General features: G+C 41.5%; 1 protein-coding gene across 4 annotated transcripts in view; it reads left to right on the top strand.

Annotated features, from left to right (window-relative positions):
• Positions 1-20,708, top strand: part of bsnb (bassoon (presynaptic cytomatrix protein) b) — a 60,072-nt gene extending 39,364 nt beyond the window's left edge. Inside the window, exons 4-14 of one of the 4 annotated variants that reach the window (XM_077530726.1) lie at positions 287-1,081; positions 2,538-8,717; positions 10,078-12,172; positions 12,497-13,296; positions 14,385-14,496; positions 14,583-14,729; positions 14,863-14,918; positions 15,111-15,236; positions 16,478-16,614; positions 17,680-19,600; positions 19,946-20,708. In XM_077530726.1, coding sequence (XP_077386852.1) covers positions 287-1,081; positions 2,538-8,717; positions 10,078-12,172; positions 12,497-13,296; positions 14,385-14,496; positions 14,583-14,729; positions 14,863-14,903 — 10,170 coding nt within the window. In that variant the 3' untranslated portion in view covers positions 14,904-14,918; positions 15,111-15,236; positions 16,478-16,614; positions 17,680-19,600; positions 19,946-20,708. Of the gene's footprint in view, positions 1-286; positions 1,082-2,537; positions 8,718-10,077; positions 12,173-12,496; positions 13,297-14,384; positions 14,497-14,582; positions 14,730-14,862; positions 14,919-15,110; positions 15,237-16,477; positions 16,615-17,679 lie in introns of all 4 variants that reach the window. The other 3 variants (XM_077530728.1, XM_077530727.1, XM_077530725.1) reach the window with 3 other exon arrangements.
• Positions 20,709-24,520: the final 3,812 nt, after the last annotated feature.

Genomic DNA, 24,520 nt, shown 5'->3' with positions numbered 1-24,520 from the left:
AGATAATGTTCAGTGCAAATAACGGAGAACAAATTGCAGTCTTGCTGGTAGTAGATGTTGTATGCTCCATGTCTGTTCTAATGGCCATTCTATCGTCACAGATGTTTGAAATTGTATTCACACGGCAATGAAAGTCAAATTAGTAAAGTACCTAAAACAGATCAAAGACCACAATTGGACAGGTTCAATATAGAACAAGCTCATCATCATATACAGTATAAACTTGAGTTTCTTACAGTAGTCCTAATTCCTGTTTTGTTTTGTTTTGTTCTGTTTTGTTTTTCAGAAAAAAGAATGGCTCTGCTTGAACTGCCAGACACAGAGGGCTCTGTCAGGAAGTTTAGGAGATATTCCAAGCCCTGCCGCACATTCTGTTGGTCCCACCATGCCACCCGCAGCGTCTAATCAGCAACCACCTCAGCAGAAAGAGGCTGATCAGCGGTCAGGGCCAAAGCCCCCAGGTCCTCAGCAGCAACAGAAACCACTGGGTCCCCAAGTAAGTGGCCCTGCCTCTCCTATGAAACAGGCTGAGAATTCCTCTCAGACCAAGGGAATACGCCAAGCTTCCCCTCCAATTAAGGGTTCTACCCACTCTGTTGTCTCAACCAAGGGTTCCTCTCAATCAGTTTCTCAAAGCAAGGGTCCAACACAACCCCCAGTCCAAAGTAAAGGACAATCTCAAAATAAAGGCCCTACTCAAAGTAAGGGTCCTGCTCAGTCTAGTAATCAAACAAAAGGGCAGAGTCAGGCTAAAGGGCAGACTCTGACAAAGGGATCTGTTCAGCCCACTGCTCAGGTTAAGGGTCCTTTGTCTAGTGCCAAGGTTGCGTCCACTCCTAAAGCAGCACCCAATTATTCCAAGACCTCTCCCACCTCATCAAAAACAGCACCCTCCCAGTCTAAACCCACAGGTACGTCTCAGGTACGCAAACAGACGCCGAGCCAGGAGAAGACAAAAGTCCCACCTAAATCTCTAAAGGAGGATGTCAAGGTGTCACCAAAGAAAGCCTTGCCAGAGACTGTCACTTCACCAAAAGACTCCAAGACAGAAGAAGATGTGCAGAAGTCAAGACAACGAGAAGTGAGCTGCTTGAATCTTCGCCTTCTCTTCACTCCCGCAATTCATCATTTTGAATATAATTTGTTTCGTTTGGTTGCTTGTATGTCGTATCTATTTTTTTCATCAACTTTACCAACGTATACTCAATTATTCTGAAATTGTTCTCATAATCGTGATCATTTATCACAGAAACTTTCTGCAGATACATACAGATACATCTATCTATCTATCTAATATACAGTGGATTTAATGTATACTGTACACACCTGTGTTTAAATGCCAGGCACAGACACACCTGTGATCGTTCTACATTATACATTTTGTAAATACATTACACATTACATTGACATTTCACATTATCACAGTTTTTATATTTTTTATATTTTACCTCACCTTACCTCCCTACATTTCTTTTTCGTTAAGTTCTTAATCGTTGAAACATTTTGGAAGTGATTTATTATGGTCTTATTATTTATTATCACAAAACCAAGCATTTGAACAGGGGTGTAGACTTTTTGTATACTTGTATCTGTCTATCTATCAAGCAGTCATCTCATTCCCGCCATTATGATTGACCTGTTTTTGTTACAACTCCACTAACATTATTTGTCGTATCATATTATTGTTGCTGTGTTATACTGTAATAGTTACCACATGTTTTTTTTTAATGTATTTTGTGTTTAGTTTTTTTTATGAATTAACAATGTTAATTCATTTAATTTGTTTGTCATAATAACCATATTCATTTAGCAACATAAACATTATGTTCAGTGGAAATTCAATGGTAATTTTTGTTTATGTCCCCATTGTTGGTTTCTATTCCCTCTTTTATTTTCTTAAGCGTTTTGTTAAGTGTTAACACTTTGAAAATTGTAATAATATTATGACCATTCAAAGCATGATCATTATTCTTCAACATCTCGAAGAATGCACAAGAGAATGCACCATGGTCGCAATCAAGCATGTAACGGAATGACATTTGTTGATGTTCGTTTAAAAGTCTGTTTTTATGAGCAGTGTGTTTGAATTGATCATTTGTCTGTATGCAACACTGAAAGGAAAAATCAACCAAAATGACATTCTATCACAATTTAAATCATATTGACAACCTGATCAAACCTATAAGCATTACTGAACATTGCTGATGGCATCTATCTGGAATGTATATTTGATATGTAAAGTATTTTTGGTTGATTTGATCTTAAAATGTTACTACTAGTACTAAGACATGGTTGGTGTGTTTCATGTACTGTAATATGCTCTAATATGTTCATATTAGAGACACCATCTGTATTTGGCACTGTGCATTTTATTCCTTATTATTGAGAACTGCTCAAAACTTAAATCCTGAGGAGTTTGATAAAATAGTGGGATAAAAGCTGTCTACAAAATTTTGTAATGGACATTGAAACAGGATAACTGAAGAAAAAAATTTTTTGTTTATTGTTTCTGACTTCTCTCCTCTTTTCTTTTCCAGGATTACATCAAATCAAGTACACATAGTTTAAGTGACACTGGATACTCCTCAGATGGAATCTCTAGCTATCAAGGGGAGATTATTGGTCGGATTCATGAAGACGCAGTCAAGCTCAGTGAGAGGGGTGTGCCCATTTCCTCTGAAATCACTAAGTTAGAAACATCAATGAAGCCTCTGTTGGAGTCGAAAACGGCATCAGACCAGAAGCATAGGCCTCATTCACTGTCTGTTGGACAGGGACGGGACATAAGTCCAGATGACGATGCAACAAGAGATGAATCAGATGATGAGCTCAGCTGTAAGCTTCGTCATGATTATGTGGAAGACAGCAGTGAAAGTGGTCTCTCGCCATTACCAGTAAGACAAAAGAAGTCACATAAAGATTTAACAGATGAAGAGTTTATGAGGAGGCAAATTATGGAGATGAGTGCCGATGAAGATGAGTTGGAGGAATACGGCGACCAGAAGGCTAAGAAAGGACATAAAACTAGTGGGGATTTGAACAAAGAGAGACGACGACTCCCTCACCATTCCAGTAGTTTTGAGGATGCAGCCAAAGAATCAGCAGGTGTGTATAAGGCAGAAGAAGAGGAAGATGTTGTAATGGCTGGGGGTCTTCGCCGTTTTAAGACAATTGAGTTGAATAACACTAACAGTTATAACAGAGACATGGAACTCAGTGCTGAGCATGACCTACGAGAACCAGAACTAGAGATGGAGAGTCTGACTGGTTCGCCAGAAGAGAAGTCTAAAGGAGAATATTCATCCACTTTACCTGCTACCACTCCTAGCTACACTTCAGGAACTTCACCAACATCAGTATCATCCATGGAAGATGACAGTGACAGCAGCCCTAGTCGAAGAGCAAGACTAGAGGAAGCAAAACAGCAGAGGAAAGCAAGACATCGCTCACATGGGCCATTGCTGCCCACAATTGAGGACTCCTCAGAGGAGGATGAGCTCAGAGAGGAAGAAGAGCTGTTAAGAGAACAGGAACAAATGAGAGATCTTGAGCAACAGAGGATTCGAAGTACTGCTCGAAAAACAAAGAGAGATAAGGAGGAACTGCGAGCACAGAGACGCCGGGAAAGATCCAAAACTCCCCCCAGTAATCTCTCTCCCATTGAGGATGCATCGCCAACTGAAGAGCTGAGACAGGCTGCAGAGATGGAAGAGCTCCACAGGTCATCATGTTCTGAGTACTCACCCTCAATGGACTCTGAAGCAGAAGGCTTTGAGATAATAGGTGGCAAGCTCTACAAGTCAGGAAATGAATATAACCTTCCGACTTTTACATCACTATACTCTCCAACAGACAAGACACCATCTATGTCGTCTACTGATAAAACACTAAAAAGTGCAGAGGAAGTCTATGAGGAGATGATGAAGAAAGCCCAGCTCCTTCAGAAACAAGGAAAAAATGTCACACAGCAGAAACATACGGTTACTGACAATACAACCCTTCAAACAGGTTCTGCCTTAAGCCCTGGCTCAAGCCCAACCCAGATTTCTACATCCATGTCCTTGTCCACAACGGGAAATGACCCACGGATTCCAGGAATTCATGCAGCACATCATCTTTCAAAAGAAACTCAAAATAGAATGGTGTCACAGAGTGCCAAAATTGAAGGTGTTGTTGGCGGAGTTACCACGACCAAAATACAAGTTAGTCACAGTGCTACAACTCGAAATGCAGCTGGCGCTAGCTCCCAACGGCCATCGCAGGCCTCACCCGACTCTACAGCATCCTCTCTATCTTACAAAGTTTTTTCTCTTTTCAAAGGGTCCAGCCCGCAAACCTCACCCACCACTTCTCCTTTACAAAGCCCAACACATACAACACCCGTGCGTCCCACAGGAAGTGGTGGCAGGCAGTTGCCAACTCTGCCTGGCGGGCCATCATCAACTGTAACTTCCCATGGAGCTCAACGGTCTAATTCACCACGTCTTATACGACAACAGTCCTCTCAAGATGCACCAGTAATGGTCATAACACTCGGCTCTACAGCGCCTCATCCTGCCAAACCTGTAACTGTCAATTCATCCACTTCCCCTTTATCATCACCAACACAGGTGAGCTATAAAACTCTGTATAGCTCCCAGCATCCATCAGCAACTTCTCCAACTTCACCGCATTCGTCCCAGCAGCCCCCAAAACATTTTTCACAAATGGCTCAAAATGCTGAAAAAACAAATGTTGCTAGTAGCACACAGAGTCGTGGATCACTTTCTATGGAGAATATATCTCTATGTAAACTCTCAAATATTTCAGGCACTTCAGTGGTCATGGTCCAAAGTCAAACCCATCCAGCTAATATTGTGGATCTTAGAGCCCCAATGAGATCTGCCCCAATTATAATGACAGAACAAGGGATGGATCTAACATCTTTAGCTTCTGACTCGAGAAAGTACTCTTTGGGGACAGATCAGCCATCTGTTCGACACACAGCAGTGCAACCTCTAATCATGAACCTGAATGCACAAGAGCAACCACATGTATCCGTATCAACACCAACAACAGTAAGTGTAACAGTTGCAGGTACTATGTTCATATCACAAACCAAACAGCCAATTATCTATGGAGATCCTTTGCATAATCGTGTAGATTTGGGTCAGGGAGTGGGCTCAGCTGTGTGTTTATCCCAGAGTAAGACACCAGTTTCAGATCCGTCTATTCCCAAAATCGATGCCTGCCTTGAGAACTTAGGTATCCAACAGCAGCAACTGCAATTACAACAACAAAAGCTCCTGCAGCAGCAACAACTTCTCGAGCAACAGCTCCAGCAACATCAACAGAATTCTTCTTTTGCTCGTTACAATTTAGCTAATCAAACCCCTCCACTTGTGATGAAAAAGGATATTGTAGTTAGTCAGACAACTAGTTCCCAGCCTATAGTTACTGCGAGAGTAGCTCCACTGGCTTCTCAACCTGTTTGTAATGCCCCGCATGAAATCTATGGCGGAGTTGCTCTCGAGCTACAAAATAAGCCGACAGTAATGAACCTGTCCACAGGAAAACCCCATGTTATGATGGTTCAGCTTGATGAGAGTAAAACATCTCAGGCAGGAACAGTAACTCAGTTAGTCAAGAAAGAAGATCCTCCTCCCACGCCTCAAGTCTTGGATTTGACTGGGCAGATAAAACCAGAAAACCAAGTTGCTTGTTGCGATGTCGTATACAATTTGCCATTTGCTGGTTCCTGTGCAGGGTCATTCACTCAGAAGCCAACGATGGTATCACCAGATAAAAAATCTTCCACTGAGACTTCAAAAGCACCACCTCCTCCGCACTACAGTAACAGTCAACAGCAACAATCTCCGGCTCCACAGGGTGTAAAGGAGGAACATAAAGCATACCAAACACCAATCGTTCCATCAGGAAGAATACAACCCTCCATGTCTGATACTAATCTGCCCTCTATGACTGATGCTGGTCACTACCAGAGGAATATTAAAGAGGGTATGGCAGTAGATCTTAGCAACACAAATCAGACATATGATAGTGGATACCTCGGCATAGGAGCTCAGTACGGCTCATACACAGACTTGCGTCACCAAGGAGACATCGCAGGTCCCACATTACCCATTCGGCGTTATGGCTCAATGTCAAATATTAATTCTGACTACTGTTATGGGCCAAAGGAGTTAACAGGACCACAGGACTCCAATCTAGCTCAATTCAGTGCAACTACTGCAAGGGAAATTAGCCAGATGTGTGCTGCTCTTAACACAGTGGATCAGTTTGCTACACGGTACGGAAATAATCATGAACTAATACCCTATGGTGTTGGAAGAGGTGCACATTTAGGTAGGCTAAATCTCCATCAAAGTTTAGCATCAATAAGAGCAAGTCTGATGTATGGCTCAGATGGAAGAGCCTTGTCAAATGGTCAAACCCTAACAAACCTAATAAATGCAAGACAAGCAAGTATACGTGCCTTGTATCCTGCTGCTTTAAGAGGAGGTGATGGCATGATATATTCTACCATAAACACTCCAATAGCCTCTACTTTGCCAATTACTACCCAGCCAGGCCCGGTTCTGCACCCCATGCCTAGAGGCATTTACAGGCCATATCCTGCAGGTGTAACTGCTGTACCATTAGCTAGTCTTACCAGGTTGCCTCAAGTGAGTCCCAGAACTCCACTGGCCACACAAGGAACATATTCATATCCTCCTTCAAACCAGTACTCCGCTTCAGCCACAACCTCTGTCACTATACCTACTCTAAGCACCTCACAACATGAAACTCCCATGTATCTTGGAAAGCCTTCAACTGCAGTTCCAATTATCCAACCAACCCAAGCCAACGCAATCGGCACCCAGCCCGATCAGATTCAACATACGTCACAGATGATGTCCAGCTCCCAAGGTCAAGGTCAGCTTCCAAGTGTCAAGCCAGCACAAGCCCAGATTCAGCAACAGCAACTACCTACTCAAACTGAACCTTTATCATTAACCCAAACCCATCCTCAAGCTCAATCCATCAGTCAACCCCAACCTCCAGTTTTGACACATGGTAACATCACACAGAGTGTTACTGCCCCAGCTTCAAAAATATCTCCAAGTGATGCTCAGAAAGGTAAGGAGGATGAGAGGCTTAGTCAGCAACAAGAGCACATGCTGCAGCTAGAGCGAGAGCGTGTTGAATTGGAAAAGCTTAGGCAGATGCGCCTTCATGAGGAGCTTGAGCGAGATTGTATGGAGCTTCAGCGACACAGAGAAAAAGAACAACTAATTGTTCAGCGTGAAATTCAAGAATTGCAGACCATCAAGCAACAGGTCCTACAACAACAGCAAGCAGAGCGGGAGACTCAGCTTATTATGCAAAGAGAGCAACTGGCCCAGCAGAGAATGCAGCTTGAACAAATCCAATCTCTGCAGCAGCAACTCCAACTGCAGCTGGAGGAGCAGAAAAGACAAAAGACAGCAGCAGTGGAGGCAGCAGCAGCTGCTGCAGCAGCAGAAGCAGCCGCGGCTTCAGCAGTCGCTGCTGCGACATCTGCCCAGGGTGCCATACAAGGGGTTGTGGTTGGAGGAGGGCCTCCTCAAGGCTTCCTTATTTGTGATCAGAGTGGAAGGGTTATTCAACAAGATGGTCAAACGGTTCAGTTCTGGCAAGATGGACAAGTGGTCCAAGCTGTGGTGGCTTCTAGACCTATTCACAGTTCTGTGTCTGAAATGTCTTTGAGAAGCACTGACAAACAGGCTGAGTCAAAGATTATGAAGAAGCAAAATTCCATGCCCCGTCTCAGAGACAGCACAGAGGATGATTCCGGAAAGAAGATAGCAGACAGTTGCATTCAAACAGATGATGAAGATGGAGAGGACCGATTCATAAACCGGCGCAGAAGAACAAGACGTATTGCAGACTGCAGTGTGCAGACTGATGAAGAGGACCAGGCAGACTGGGACCAGCAGCCAGTAAGGCGCCGACGCTCACGTGTATCAAAGCACTCAGAATCCAGTGGTGAGACTAAGTCAGAGGGGTCATCAAGAGCAGTATCGGCAAGTATAGCTATTCAAACCTTAAATGACTCATCATGCCAGACAGAATCTGACCAACTAGGTAGGGTTTCACCAGCTATTCATATCACTATGGCAGATAGCTCAAAGGTTGACCTGTTACATTACATAGCAGCCCCTGAAAGGACCCACAAGGGAGAAAGTCTGGCTTGTCAAACTGAACCAGAGTCACAGTCTCAAGGTGTGGTTGCTCCTCAACTCAGTGTCCCTACAACAATTAGTCCATACTCGACAAGTCTACACATAGTTGGCGCCAATACATCTGACCCAAACTCCCAGAGACTTCAAGGAGTTGCGAAGTTCGAGAGACGAAAACCCGACCCTCTGGACATTGGTTATCAGCAGCAAGCAAACGAAACTTCTCGTCAGCCCCCCAAATCCCCTCAGGTTTTGTACTCCCCAGTGTCTCCATTGTCTCCTCATCGAATGTTGGAGACAACATTTACCTCGCAAGAAAAGCTGAACAAAGCACATGTGACACCCCAGCAAAAGGCCTTCACTGCTGAATCACCACAACGCCACCAGTCTCTACCAAGACCCATCAAAAGTGTGCAGCGCTCCATGTCTGATCCAAAGCCTCTCAGCCCAACATCAGAGGACCCCGCCAAGAACAGATTCTCTCCATATTATCAGCAAGCTGTGTCTAACAATCAGGTAGGAAACAACATTTTATTTATTTATTTGGAATCATTAGGGGAAATTTACATATTGCTGTTCTACTGAAGTATTAACTAAACTAAATTAATGAATCTTGGATTGAACTTGAAGTGAATCCTATTACATTTTACAGCTATAACTAATGTAGTGGTCAGTGACTGTCTCTCGTAAAATAAAGTTAATCAAATCTAAAAACAGGCCATATACTGTATAATACAATGCAATCTATGCTCTGTGTGGCCATAAATACACCAGATCTAACATTACAGCAGGATGTTTCCAAGAGAATTGGTTGGCCATGCCAGAAACGAAACGCTTTTCCCTTCAGCCTTTTCTCTACTTTTCCTTACTTAGTATCTCCACCCCCTTTTCCTCTTATTTCTCTCTCTCTCTCTCTCTCTCTCTCTCTCTCTCTCTCTCTCTCTCTCTCTCTCTCTCTCTCTCTCTCTCTCTCTCTCTCTCTCTCTCTCTCTCTCTCTCTCTCTCTCTCTCTCACTCTCTCACTCTCTCTGGCTATCAAATGCTTAAGAGTTGCCAAGAGGACACAATATGGATACATCATTGTTATGCTTACCTTTCTTACTTTTATCAGCCTTGCAAAGTATATTAATATTGCTTTGATAATTATCCAAAATAATATGAGAGACAAACATAAATTTTATTCTTACTTTTTAATCATCATCATGGATCTACCCATAACAACTAAATTGTAAGTAGAAGACGGGCGTATTGTTTTTTTTTTTAATTGTTTATTATTGTTGTTTTTTTCATTGTTTTTTGTTTGCTTGTTTTAATTTTTTAAATAATGCTTTCCTTGTCTTACTGTATGCCACTGATATTAATTTGAGAAACGTGCACAATTTTGTAATAAAAAAAAAATAATACTATTGCAGAAGTTTGTTAGATAACCTATGTCTGAAATTAGTCTGTTTTCTTCTAATCAAAAATGTAAATATGAACTCTCATATGGTGATTCTGGTTAGGTCAAGTTATCTTTAGTTATAAAGCGCCTTCAAACAGCCTTAGCTGTCACAAAGCGCTTTACAGTCAGACGATGTGAATGTAATGATTATCCAGTTTGTAAAGTTATGCCACTGTTTTATTTTTCACAAACATACAATGCAGGAATGTGGCATAAAACAAAATCAAAATGTTATTTAAAATTCTGATATAAATAATACTGATGCTATGAATTAGATCAATTTAAGTTAAGTACTTAACTATATATCAAACTACATAGTTCTTAAATTAGAGTTTGGAGACCCTTCGTGCATACTGAGATACATTAATGAGCATGATTTACATAAACACATTCTGTTTATAGCTCATTCTGCTGATGTGTCTCTGCCTCTCCTAGCAGATGGCCTCCCTGCAGCAGCAGCAGCAGAATGCTGTGATGAGGAAGGTAAAGAGGACTCTTCCCAGCCCCCCTCCAGAAGAGACTCCGCTCCCCATAGTTACTCCAGCACAAATGTACAGTTCTCCTGGCATGCCTCAGAGAGTTTTGCCTAGACCTGCACAAGGAGTCACCAAGGCAGGCTTGCTGAGTGAACTGAAAGCTGTGGAACAAGAGTCATCAAAGCTCAGGAAACAGCAAGCCGAACTGGAAGAAGAAGAGAAAGAGATTGACGCCAAATTACGTTACTTGGAATTGGGCATTACTCAACGTAAGGAGACCATGGTGAAGGAGCGGGAGAGGAGAGAGTTGGCTTACTTGCGCTGTATGGGTGATGCTCGGGACTACATGTCAGACAGCGAGCTCAATAACCTGAGGATGGGAACTGCAGCGCCAACCTTTGATGCTAATGGTTTGCTGACAAGGCCCAGCACTGCACCATTGAGTCAGTTTACTAATGATCTCAATGCAACGTCCCAGTATCCCTCAACGTCCGCCTATATGTCTTATCCTTACCCTCAAAATCAACCATCAACACAGCAGCCAGGCTCCTCCTACCATCAAATTGGCTTCCAACCACCTCAGTACCCTTCATCCTCTGCTCCCCAGCCAGGGACGTTCCAGCCCCACCCCCCTCCAGGCCCTGGCTATCAGAACCAGGGAACCTATTCCTCCCGTATGTATAGCCAACCCTCTTACCAAACAGATCTTGGCATGCATCAGCATGGTCACCAGACCTTCCATCCACCAAGCCAGCCAATGCCAGGCCAGAGCCTTCCTTACCCCAGCCACAGTTCCTACCAACCTGGACTGTCTTACCCATCCCAGGCAGATATCCTCACAGTACACCAAAGACCAAGGCAGACCTCTTTGGCTGACCTCGAGCAGAAACTTCCCACCAATTATGAGGTCATCAGCAACCCAGCAGTCTCGGTGGCCACGTCAGCTCCAGATGGGACATATGGCTCCGCCTACAGCAATGCGTATGGACAATATCGCCCCTCTGAGCCTGGCCTCACACACTCTGGTGACAGCCCAACATCTGCTTATGTTCCAGATGAACATTACACCTCTAACTTAGAGCAGAACATTCCAAGGAATTATGTAATGATTGATGACATCAGCGAATTGACAAAAGACAACACAGGTCAACCAACTGATGCCCTCGGTCATCCGATAGGAGGGCGATATCGCAGCGAGAATGGCCCTGGACGTGGTGGCACCTATGGTAGACCAGAAGATGAGCCGGTGGATGCATATGGAAGACCTACTGGCACAGCGGGTTACCAGAGCACAGTGGACAGTCGTACTAGCACCACAGTTAGTGGAGGATCGTATTATTACGATGACTACAAACACTCATCACGGAGCAACTCCAGTAGCCACAAAGGCTCACCCAAAAATCTTGCCCCTGCCGTAGTCTCTTCTAAACGTAGTAAGCACCGAAAACAGGGGATGGAGCAGAAAATATCAAAGTTTTCTCCTATTGAGGAAGCTCGAGATGTGGAGGCAGACCTGGCATCCTACACTATGACAACCTCAACAGGAGGCAGTTGTACGGTGGTCTCCCGGTCCAAGAAGCAGGATGATACAACATACGGAATGAAGAGGAATGCTTACGACCAGCAGAAATATTACGGCACCAGTCGCGAGGGACTTGAGGAAGAAGATCGCATGTACGGCTCTGGTAGGTCCAGGTCCACCGGATACGGCATGGATAAGATATCATCCCGAGATGCCTCAGGACACAGAAGCAAATCCTACGAGAGGGATGCCATAGAACGTTCTCAGAGAAGTAGTCGCAGCGGACGGCCACCCATACGCAATCAGAATTCAGAGGAAGAGAGTCCAATCAGTCCTGTTGGTAAACCTGTCGGCATTGGACGGAGTTCTGCTGCGGCAAATGCCCATGATGTGAGGAACCAATATGGGTCAAGTCATTCACTTCCAGATGTGCAGGACCACCACAAGAAGGACCTTCCTAGGAGTCATGTGTATAAACCAGATGACCCTTACCTTGTAGACGACATGCACTGTGCTGTTTCTGACAGTGAAGGTAACTGGTGCTGAATACTTTTTGCTGTCTTACATGTTTGTTCCACCTTTCCTGAAAAGAGACTGCATGCCAAATGAAGAGTGCTGAAAAGAACGCCCTTGTTTTTGTTGTCCTTTTTGTTGTCTTCTCTGATTTCTGGAATGCCTCCTCTGATAAAAGAAGTTACTTTTGTGTTCTGCATGCTTTGATGTCCTGTCTTTTTGCACTGGCTTCCAAAAATGTGCATGGCTTTACAAAGTGGACTTTATTTTCATCGCATGGCTTCTATCTACACCGCAAGAAAAAAATATATTGACTGATAATGTTTTTCTGGTTTTAAAAAAGCCTATCATTTGGGCCAAGAGGAGACTGATTGGTTTGAAAAGCCTCGGGAGGCCCGATCAGAACGCTCAAGACATCACAGAGGTGGGAGTCAGTCATCGACAGGTCGGCGCACAAAGCACACCTACCATGACTATGATGAACCGCCGGAGGAATACGCACCCCAGGATGACACCCATCAACGCCATTCCTCGGCATCATCACGGGACCAGCGATATCACAGCAACAGTTCTGGGAGGCACAACTCTTCTCGACACGCCTCAGAAGATCCCAGGTCCTCACGTTCTACCAGGACACACCCCAAAGACACTTCAGGACGCTCTGACGGCAGGAGCGCTTCCTCTGCACAGAGGCGGGGCGGCCCAGACTCCCGTTCTGCTCAAGGAAGCCCCCGGAACTCAGGAGACTTCTCCCGTGACCCGGCTGCCGGTCATCACCACGGTACTGGGGGGCGGAGCCAGAGACAACCGGGAGAGCGCACAAGAAGGCAAGATCCATCTGCTGCAGGCCCGAAGATGCAGCAGCAGGGCCATGCTGGGCAACGTTCAAGTGGTCAAAGCCAGTCGGGGAGACATCCAGGCTCTGAAGCTCTTGATGGTACTCAGCAAGCCCAGCAGCAGCCGCTAAGTGTACAGCAGCAACAGCAGCAGCCGCAGCAGCACAGTCAACCCCCTCCGAGCAGCCAGCCAACAACTACAGCAGGAACCGGACCACCACAGCAGCAGCAACCCAAACCAAGCCATGCGCAGACACAGGGACGTCCATCAGGAGGCTCTGCAGTAGGACAGCCAGCAACTACAGCGGTTAGTAAACAGACAAATAAGTAAACAGTACCGGTACTTTGCTTTTACATTTGTTACAAATAATTGGTAGGGTTACCATATTTTGATTTCCCCCCCAAAAAAAGGACACTCAGTCTGTGACTGACACTTAAATGATATTCAAAGTTTACTAAAAGATGGCATACATTATAGCTGTACCTATACCCCCTCTGTATGGGTAGAAAGTAAAACAAACAAAAAAACAACACTCTTTTGAAGTTTTACTTTATTAAATGAATAAATAATGACATAATGTTGTAAACAGAACTTTTTTTTTGCTTTTTTTTTGCCCCAAGATCTACTTTTCAAGTAGCCAACTTCCCGCAGTTGACATTTTAAAATGTTGTACTTATTTATTTATTGGTGTATTTTTGTATTTATTTATTTATCGAACTTATGCCACGACCACGTCTCCAGTTTGGGAGCACAGTGAGCTACCAGTGAGCTAAAATTCTGGGCTACTTACACAGCTCAGCACCATATTTGAATGCTCAGAAAGTGACATACATAAAAAGTTGAATAAATAAATAAATGTTTTGATAACTGACAGTAACAAAAAAGCACACACAAAACCCGCCTTTTTTCGCCCGCTCGCGATCGACTTGGGAGCATTCCGCAGTCTACAGTCACAGTAACAACATGGTACACTCAGCCTCCCATTTGTTAAATGACGCGTCAATCAAAATAAACACATGGTAATTGGTCCCATGAAAAACAATAAAAAAAATTGACATTTTCATGAATTTATAGAAAAGAAAAGAAAAAAACGCTCTTAGAAGGTGGAAAAAAGTGGACATGTCCGAGCAATTGGCGTCTTAACTTATGAGTGCTAACCCAATTTAAGAGAGTGACAAAACAAAAATGTTGCCACTTGAGTTAATTGGGAAAAAAAATTGAACACCTGTAATGCATTTGGATGTGGGAAAGGAGAGCCACAGTTGTTGGTGTGTATTGTCCTGCTGCCAATGACTATAACATTTCAGAGAATCCAAAATTTTGTTCAACTACTTTGCCATGGTTGTGGTGAGTTGTGACAATATCTGTTTGTTTTTTGGCCATGCTTTTTGCAGGTAAAAATGGATGCCACACCGTCAGCCACTTCCATAGGAATGAAGCCTACAATGGCAGTCCCAACCATACCTCAGACAACCAAAACAACCCCACCCCCTCTAACAGGCATTGGTAAGTTTCAGAACTTTGGACAACACAATGCCAATAAGCTTAAACAAGTAGTATATTGTGGTTATGTATTTTTTCTCTGTCTGCAGGCTCGAAAGCTGCCCCGGTTGGGATCGGTAGCAAAGCCGGTGGTTTCGGCAGTGCTGCAGCTGGACAAGCACCCGCTGAAGGGGAAAACGTTCTGACCAAAATTCTGCAAGGAGGCGCAGCGGAGCAGGCGGGAAAACTGGGAGACGGTACAGCCGCTCATAAATATATTATGATGGTTTTCAGATTTTCCACTGCCTGTCATGGAGTAAATTGCGCAACGATTGAGTTGCAGTGATGTGTTGATGGTTTTTTTTCACGTTATTTTACTCATTCTTGCAGCTTTGTCTGGCCTTGGGAAGAAATTTACTTCATTCTTTTGAATTGAAGAGAAGAGGGTGAGTGAAAACCTCGACAAGACACTTTTTACAAGATAGGACATAGATAGATAGGTTTATTTTAGGATCTGTGACAGCAGATGGCAACTCACTTGCCAACTTAAAATTAATAATTAATCACTATAATTTATTTTTAAGTAATATTTTGCAATGTACTAATCACTATCATTGAAAATGTGTCTTTCTCCACAGGGTCTGCAGAATCACAACAAAACAAAACTAGAGGCTTTGTACCAGAAAAACCTATGAAACTACATTTTATTGCATTTTACCATCCCGGAGGATGTTGAGTGAGAGAATGGGATCCTAGGAGCATCAGTAAGTGTCTTGTTTTTGCCTCTAGAGATGAACACGCTGACACCTGCTCGATCAAGCATTGAGTCACTGTCAACAACTATGACAATAATCCACTTTGGGTAACATTTGCATCATAAAAACAAATGCAACCATGGAGTAAATTGTTGTTTGTAAATTGGAAACATTAAGACTGTTTCTAGAATGATATTGTGAATATTTAGTGTTTTATCAGATATTTCTGTATGCAATATTAGCAGCATCATAAAAAAAAAATCTGCCTTTACAAAGATACAAATGCTTTCTTGAATAACTGTATTTTAAACCACTTCCATAATAATAATAATAATAATAATAATAATAATAATAATAATAATAATAATAATAATAATAATAATAATAATTATTATTATTATTATTATTAGGGGGGTCAAAATTAGTGTATTAATTTTTAGTTCAAGTTCCTTTAATGACACAGTTTTTTTTTACGCACGATTGATGACCGCCGCCCCTTATTTGGAAAGCCTGCACTGGGGGAATTCCGGTCGCAACGCAGAAAATTTCACAAAATTTAACAGTAATTAATTTAATAATACTGCATATATTTGGTGGGGTCAAGTTGTAAGTTACTTCATGTTAAAGATTTGATAGCTCCTTAATATGAAAAGAAAATGCACTGAGCTGTCACCAATTTCTTATAAATGTAATTATGCCATCTAGTGGCAGAAAAATGACCTCAACACAAATCAATATAACACTCGTTTTTTACAGTTCAGTACATGTTTTTAATTTTAACTAAATTTTATGAATTATTTTGAAATTACCGTATCAGTGACTAAAAGATGCATCCATATATCGCTTAGTTTCACATTTTTCCCACTTTTATGTTAACAAGATTATGAAAACAGAAAAAATTTTTTTTACATTTTATTGTACATTTAGAACAGATATAAAATGTGTGATTAATCATGAGTTAACTATTGAAGTCATGCGATTAATTACAATTAAAAATTTTAATTGCCTAATACCCCTAATAGTAATGATAATAATAATAATAATAATAATAATAATAATAATAATAATAATAATAATAAGTTAAATCTCATAGTTTGGACAGGTGTTTCTAATGTTGCGCCTGGTGAGTGTACCGGCGGTAGTTGAGTTTAGGACATGCAGACGACTCAAGGTAAATGCTGACTCATGAAATACGTTGTATGTTGGGACTGATCTCGGGTGCCTCTACTTTACCTCACATTACTGAACAGAGTTAGAATCAAAGGAGAGCCTTGTCAGCACTGAATTCCCCAGACGTGCACGTGATTGAAGTGCAGCTGAATGGGGAGGGGGATGTGAAAAATCAAGTGGATGCCTTCAAATGACTCAAATCCAGCATCAATGGTTGGTAAGTAAAAGCCATAAAAAACACTTTTTGGTCACACCCAGCCACAAAGAGGTCATTTTTAATTTTGTGTTTTAATGTGTTTGTAGGAATAAGCAAACCAAAAAAAAAAAAAATCAAAGACTCCGTGAGCCGTGATGTGAATTTAGATATTTCTTTCTAAATATATTGCATTAAAGTTAATCGTTGAAAATGTGAAAGATTCAACTATTCTGCAGATTCAATTATCCGTGGATTAAAAAGGTAGTGCAACCCCAAACACAGCCACCCGGAAGTATCCCTATGCCTCGTGTTTACAATCACTCTGAAATGGTTTATTGATTTTTGTAGTATTGTTGCTTCACGGTTGAGTATTTTCAGTTCATTAAGGTTTTCTACTTTCTGCTGCAAAACCAAGAGCACAAGATCTGAATGCTAAGACGGTTTACCTTGTGACTCCACACACTTCCAATAATCTGGGCCAGGCAAACGGGGTTAAAATTAGCCCGAGAAAGCTAATTGTGGCCTGGATTTAATGTCACACACGCAAAGACGCACGGGGAACAAGAGCACACGCAGGCTCACAGATTCATGACTCATGCTTAGCAGTCCTCATTACACAGTGCAATGAACTAATGGACTAATTCTGCTCAATGGCGCAAAGCCACTGAGGAGCGAATAAAGTGAATTAGAATTCATTTGATGTTAGCGTCTGTCCAAGCACCTGCTGGGACCCTCGCAGAGTGGACTTGATAGGTTCCTTCATTCAGCTGCCACAAATGCAAGTCCGTCAATTTGAGTCCGAGGATTCATTAGGAGAATGTGACGATAAACCCGACTCAGTGCCTCTTTGGGGCCAAGCGGGTCATCGTCCCAGTGGATTACCGCAGTCACCATCAGGCCTGCGATTGGCCGGCAGAGATGTGATTTAAACTCATTGATTGGTTTCATTCGGATTCATTTGGTCCGAGTCAAGGGATCTAATAGCACTGACCACGTGAGCCCTTCATTTGGTTTGTCTTCTTAGGCTGGTAAATGTGATCCCGTATGGATGTACTAATCTTCAAGCGATATCTGTCTTCATTCCAGGAGGGCAGTAATGAGCATGAGGCGGAGGAGAGCGGCTTCTCCTCCTCCTCCATGGAAAGCCTTCTGGGATGGAAAAGAAAAAGTTCAAGGCCCAACTGCTGGAGCAGGCTGGCTGTGCTCCAATCGAGAAAAGCCTCAGTGCGCCCTCTACTGGAGGTTTTTCCACGTCTGAGGATTACACATCTGGCAAGGATTATTTGATTCCACACTGATGCGGATTCTTAAAAGCACGTCATAGGTTTTTCTGGTACCAAAGAAGTTCACAGACGACTCCACTATCACAAACCCGAGCGCTCGGTTTGTCCGACCGATCTCTACATTCCAATATGGGAACGTAACCCTGTCTTTGAATGTGTTCTTACTTCTCCTCATTTTCTTTTCAGTTTCTCTACAGAATGCATCGTGTAAATGTGTACTTGCACGCACAACTATATGACAAAACAAAAAAGAAATCCATATCTGTACTATTCCAACAACCACTAGTCATGAGCTTTATTTTTGTGTTTAGTTAGGGAAAGAAATTACTGCCAGTGTGCCCATAAGTGTGAGATTCACACAGATGAGAGGACCAAATGAAAGAGTGGCAGTGGCTCTTTTATCTTGCCATCACAAAGCCATCGTTATCGTCTGCGTGGAGCTTTCATGTCTCATCTTTTTGTTCCTTTTCAATTTGCCTCTTATTCACTGATTGGATGGGCCTTATTCAGATTTTTTTTTTGTACTTATATACCTCGTATGTTTTCAAATGTCCATATCATGACACGTTTATTTTTACGCAGCTGTATACTACTGTATGTACATAATCTTTCAAGATGTCATGATGTAAATTTGTCATTTGTGTATTTATGGAATAACATTTTTACCTTGTTGTTTTATTTGGTACAACTTTATATTTGAAGCTTTTTATTTTGTTAACTGTCAAGTTTTCTCGCATCAAATAATTTGCTTGGTGACTTAAAAAACAAAAAAACAAAACAGCAATAGCATGCGGATAACGGTATATAGCACAATGGTATAAATGTCGTGTACGTTAGCGATGGGGGATTGTCCGACGCTTCTTGTTGTACAGTTTGTCGAACGGTTTACAACCATCGTACCAGATGTCCAGATGTGCACGTGTGTTAGCATGCAGAGTGGTAGGAACACATACAGACGCACATATTTGCCATCACAGAGTTCCTTTCGGTTAGAAAGTCATCAACGATCTCTCAAACAAGCTGGGCCCACTGCCTTTATTCCCCGCGCGCGCACACACATGAAGTGTAGATGAGCAATTCTGATGTTCTATGCAAAGACTCATTTTGAATCTGGTAGTGACGTCATCACAGCAAAACGACTATTACCGAGGCAAGCAGTTAAAAGATATACTGTACGTATGTTTTTACGATTGAAGTAGAGTTTTGTTTCTCCGTTGCATGTTTCTTGAGCTGTCACCGCCCTCCACGGGGACTTGTTGCCAAAGGGTAAACTGTGTCTACTGTCCGTTTTTGAATGTCCACCATCATGTCGCTTGGTAGCATGGGTTTGCTTGGCCGCTTCCTTGGCTGTTTGTTAGTTCCTCGAGCGTTTTTGCCTGACCTGGGCTTGCAGTGACCGTCTATATGCTGCTGTGACAAAAAACAAAAAAAACAAACACATGGTCAGCACTTCATTTGTGTCGATATACCGGGAGTCCTCGAGTTACGGACGATTTCCGTTCCTACGTTGACGATATAACCCGAATTTTGACTTAAGCGAATTTCACCGTCGGTATTTTTAAAAAACATATTTGCCCGAAAATGCCATAACCAGTATTTCGCGTTTCCGCACGGACATTCATTGCTGGCGGACGTCAAAGCGGAGCTAATGGATTGTGGAAACCTAAACACGGAAATGTGACGCGCCTGATGGCGAGCCGACCTGCTGAATGGAGCCCGTGGAGGTAACAACTTTAAATAACTTTAAAATTGCCTGGTTACTATCAGAAATTAACGAAAAAGAACGTGCTACCGACAAGGAACGGGCGCCGTAAGGTGGAAACAACGTAGGTCAAGTACGACGTAACTCGAGAACTACCTAATTGTGTAGATATTTGGGTGTTACTATAAACCCTACGAGGGTGAACGGAATGCTTTTCGATATTATTCACCTTTTGATTAAATCACTCAGCAGCCAAGCCTTTACGGCGGGAAAGGTGCATGATTAGATCTATTGTGCTTCAATGCTTGGTTATGACAAAAGGTTCAGCCAGTCACACAAATCAGGGCATGTCTTTTTATGTTGAAAGCACAAGCCTGGCTGGTAGTGGTCGCTGCTCCAAGACAAGCAGACACGTGGAAGTTATGTCACAGTGCCTCCGAGATCTGCTTGATGCGAGGCGCGCACGACTCAACAGCTTTTAGCGACGCCATCCTCATTCCAACTGTAAATACACGTTCAATCGACTGTACAGCTTTTGTTTTGAGTACGGCTGTCATGTGCATCCCCATGCCGTATTTGCTGCCAACTTTTGTGTATAAAAGAACATTTATTATCAGTAACAAGGAAGATGATTATGATAATTGCTTATGCATAGTCTACGTGGCTAACATGTACTGACTGTTTACAGCAGTGGAACAAAAATGGAACACAAATTCCTGTTCAGAATATACAGTGTATGTCGAGATTCTATCCTTATTGTATTTTAGAACCTCAGCGGCAACAAGTTGCGTTCATTGTCCCACAATCAGGAGGTTCCAGTGGTTGCGATCTAGAATGTGATCAGATTTTATTTTTATTTTTTTTAATAAGCAGGGTGAGGAAAAAAAAAGAAAAGAAACAAGACATCTGGAAAATGTCATTCACTGTTGTAAGTGCAATGGGGAAAAACGTCAGTCGTGTATCCATTGTGAAACCTTGTGCTCTATTCAGTGTATTCCTGTAAACTGATAAATTGATTAGTACATTTTGGTGCATCATGTCCAGTAATGTGATTCAATTAAAATATTGACCCTGCAATTTCCAAACACAGAAAAAGAATAAAAATTAAAGGAATATAATGTTGTCTTGTACATAGGTCTCTGTGTCACCTTATTCCTTTGCAAAAGTTTACAAGTCTTATTTTGACAGTGACTGAGACAGTATATATATATATATATATATATATATATATATATATATATATATATATATATATTAGGGGTGTGAATTGCCTAGTACCTGACAATTCGATTCGTATCACGATTCACAGGTCACGATTCAATTCGATACCGATTAATCCCGATACGAATTTATAAGTCGATTGTTGCGATTTTTTTCCATTCAAATTTAGAAAATACTAATCAGTAAGCTTGTAGAGTGTAAGATTTATATGAAAATGTATTATTTATTTATCTGAAATTTCAGTCTTATAGAGGTTGTAATCTGTTTCATGTTTGAACAGCATTAAAATAAAATATTAAGGCTTAATGTTCCGTTCATATAACATTCTTCCATGCTCAAGGTGTGAATCCTAACCCGAAGTCAGACGTTTTGTTGAATATTTTTCCATTAAAAATGGAAGTTTAAAAATCGATTCACACACACAAAAAAAAAAAAAAAAAAAAAGGCAATGATGATAAGACGTTGAATCGGTAAGACTACCGAATGAACAATTCTGAGCTCTTTAAAAAAATAAAAAAAATAAAAAAAAAATCGATTTTTTTTTATTGAATCGATTCGAGAATCGCGCGATGTAGTATCGCGATATATCGCCGAATCGATTTTTTTAACACCCCTAATATATATATATATATATATATATATATATATATATATATATATATATATATATATATATATATATATATATATATATATATATATATATATAAATGCTAGCATGGTTTGAACATAGCGTCTTGGGTCAAAGCCATTTACAATAGCTTGTGGTTATGAACGTGCGTAGTGATAAATAGTCACAGAGAACTCATATCAAGCTTCCACAAAAAGTAGACCTGGCGATACTAAGCTTAGCATTAGCACTGTTAACAAGCTAACGTTAGCCATAGCTGCTAGGCGTGTAGCATAATTTCAATATGGAGTGGCTATAAAATAAAAAGTCATGAAATGTAGACAGTTTTTTTTTAACAAATATGACAAAGTATGCTTATGTTTTGTTAATTGCAAACTCCCCATATAAAAGCCGACTAGACAATTAGTACCTTATGTCACTGTGTGATTTTCCAACAGCATGAACAAAAGTTCTTGTCAAAGTAAATTTTCCCACCTGGTTCCCATCAGACCACGAACCAGCAGCGCACCTCCTCTCTGTTCCGTTTAGAGTCTGCAGATGTGTAGGCTGCCCTCATCTGGTTTCACTCTCACTTGGTCCCCTTCAGCCGCAGGCTCATGTAGACATTTAGCAGTCCAAAGGTGTCTCAAGGGAAGAAATGGGCCTCAGGAGGGAAAATGTCACTAACTCTTTGGCTCAAGACCTTCTCATACTTTTTTTTTTTTTTAAGGGGTGGATGTCGTGCCTAGTAGGGATTTCTGCCTGCTACTGCTAAAAAGAAGCTTTTATTAATAATTTTGATGGCACCTCTGTTGGTCCAATCATGTATCTGGCATCATGCTGAGAGCCATTCAGTCTGCCTCCCTGCTGCCCTTTAAATATCAATGCACCTCTGTGGTCCGCACCTGATCCTCACCACCCAGCAGTCGCTTCCATTTAAAGTACACATCACCGTCATCCGCATCTGTCATTTTGATCATCCTTAGAGAGCCACCATGCGTATTTCTTTTGCTCCTACTTGAAATTCTGCATCTGAACCACTCACAATGATTGACATTGTGATGTTTACAGTGTTGTTATTGTATTTGTAGTGGTACTTCTGGTTCTAACACAATTTACAGGATGCTCATCAACAATTTATTCGTAGCTGAAGAAAATAATAAGCAGAAGTCTATTCTAGAGTAGCACTCATAAAAACCATTTATAATTGCACAGGCACATTTTTAATCAGCATTGTATCATTCTTGACTGTCATTACAATAACTCATTGCCTGATGATAAAACTGTACTCACCTAAAAGCCAACTGTGTTGAAGGCTTATAAAATGAAGACAGATGTTTTTGCGACTTTTAACAGAGGAAGTCCACCCAATTAACTTTAAAATAATGTGTTATTTGTAGCCCCACTAGTCTAAACAACATGGCAGTCTGATTATTATTGAGTTTGTGGAATATGAATCAAGCAGCACAATCCACCTGTTTTTAATCCATCTCAGGAGGCGGCCATTTTATTTATTTATTTTGTTCTCTCCAACAATTCTTTATTTAACAAATTGAAATCAAGACCCAGAACATGGCACGCGCCACTTGTTGTTGACCGTCAACTTTTTTTTTTTTGTCATTTGACGTTCACAAGCTTAGGTGTGATTGGTTATTATCAGCGCCACAAGCAACTGTGATGTCATTTTTAGTCAACAGCGAGTTGCAAAATGGCTGCCCCCTGATCTGGGAAAAAGCAGGTGGTTTTTGCTGCTTAATTCATACTTCACAAACACAATCAGAATGCAGTGTTTACACTAGTGAGCGCGCATAGAACATATTGTAAAGAATATTTTTTAATCGGGCATTTAATTTTAAAATTTCCAATGTATTGTTTATTTTTGATGGGAGCGATCTAGCTGTTCTTGTACCTTATGGTAACGCAGGTTCAATTTTTAATACCTGCGTAAATTGAAGGCCCTGTAAAGTGAATTCTGAGATTTGTTTTCAATTATATACATGGTTGAAGAGAATTGCAGACAATGTGTATAGTCTGAAAACTATGTAGCTTTCAATTGTAAGGTACAGTCTAATGTTCATCTGATTTTCAGTTTTCCTGATTCCCACTCTGCTCAGGTATGACGTGCTATCTGCAGGGGCAAAATATAGGCCATATTTTTTTCAATAAAGTCTTTCATATCCATGGTCGTTTGATAAAGGACTAGCTGTATGTACATTATTATTAATATCTACAAATTACTTACTGGAATACACACTCAGGATGTCATAAAATGTTGTATGCAGTCTATAGAGTAGAAAATACAAGAAGATAAAAGCCCCTCTTGAGTCTTGACCTTAAGTTTAATGTTAACACATTCACTGCCATTGACGTCAAAAATCCATTTTAACTGGACTGGCAGTGAAGGAGTTAAAGAATTGAGCCACTTCTTCAATCGTCTGCTACTAATAAAATGCCACTTAATGACTTTCCTCTTGAAAAGCTTGGAACCTTTGGCCACTGAAATCTGCCCTAGATAGTAGACAGTACTGATGTGTAAAACTAAGATTGTTCAAATAAGGCGAGAATTAAGTATTAATATAAACATTAGTATGGAGTAAAGATGGTTTAGGGTGACACGGGTTAACCTCTGAAATGTTCCAATTAATTGACATGAGCCATCAGAGATGAATTTATGGGAGCAGCAGCAGACTTCAAAAAGCCCATCCAAATCTTATTTAAAATGGCTAATGACATTCCACGCCGCCTTTTGGAAATCAGCTCTCTTTTCTTATGAGTGCTTGTCTGAAGGCGGGCCCCTCTCACTTGACCTCAACGTCCTCCTATTAAGGACAAACTGTCAACTCGTAAATTGTAGCCAGCAGCAATCTGCAGCCTTTTGTTTCCCGACAAAACATGGTGGAAGTACCGGCATACCGCCCACCCCTCAAGCCTGCAGTATTAACCCATCATTTCCACCAATCATGACCTCACAGGCCGTGTGACTCATCCGCTAGTGATGGGAAGTGTGACATCAATTATTCGAGAGAAGCGAGGACTACTCATCTTTATTTGTCACTCGCTTTCGATAAGGCTAAAAGCGTTTTTAAATGAACGGCCCACTATGCAATGACT

Source organism: Festucalex cinctus, chromosome 8 (assembly GCF_051991245.1).
Source record: "Festucalex cinctus isolate MCC-2025b chromosome 8, RoL_Fcin_1.0, whole genome shotgun sequence".
Classification (NCBI taxonomy): domain Eukaryota; kingdom Metazoa; phylum Chordata; class Actinopteri; order Syngnathiformes; family Syngnathidae; genus Festucalex; species Festucalex cinctus.
This window is presented reverse-complemented; position numbering and strand designations above follow the sequence as displayed.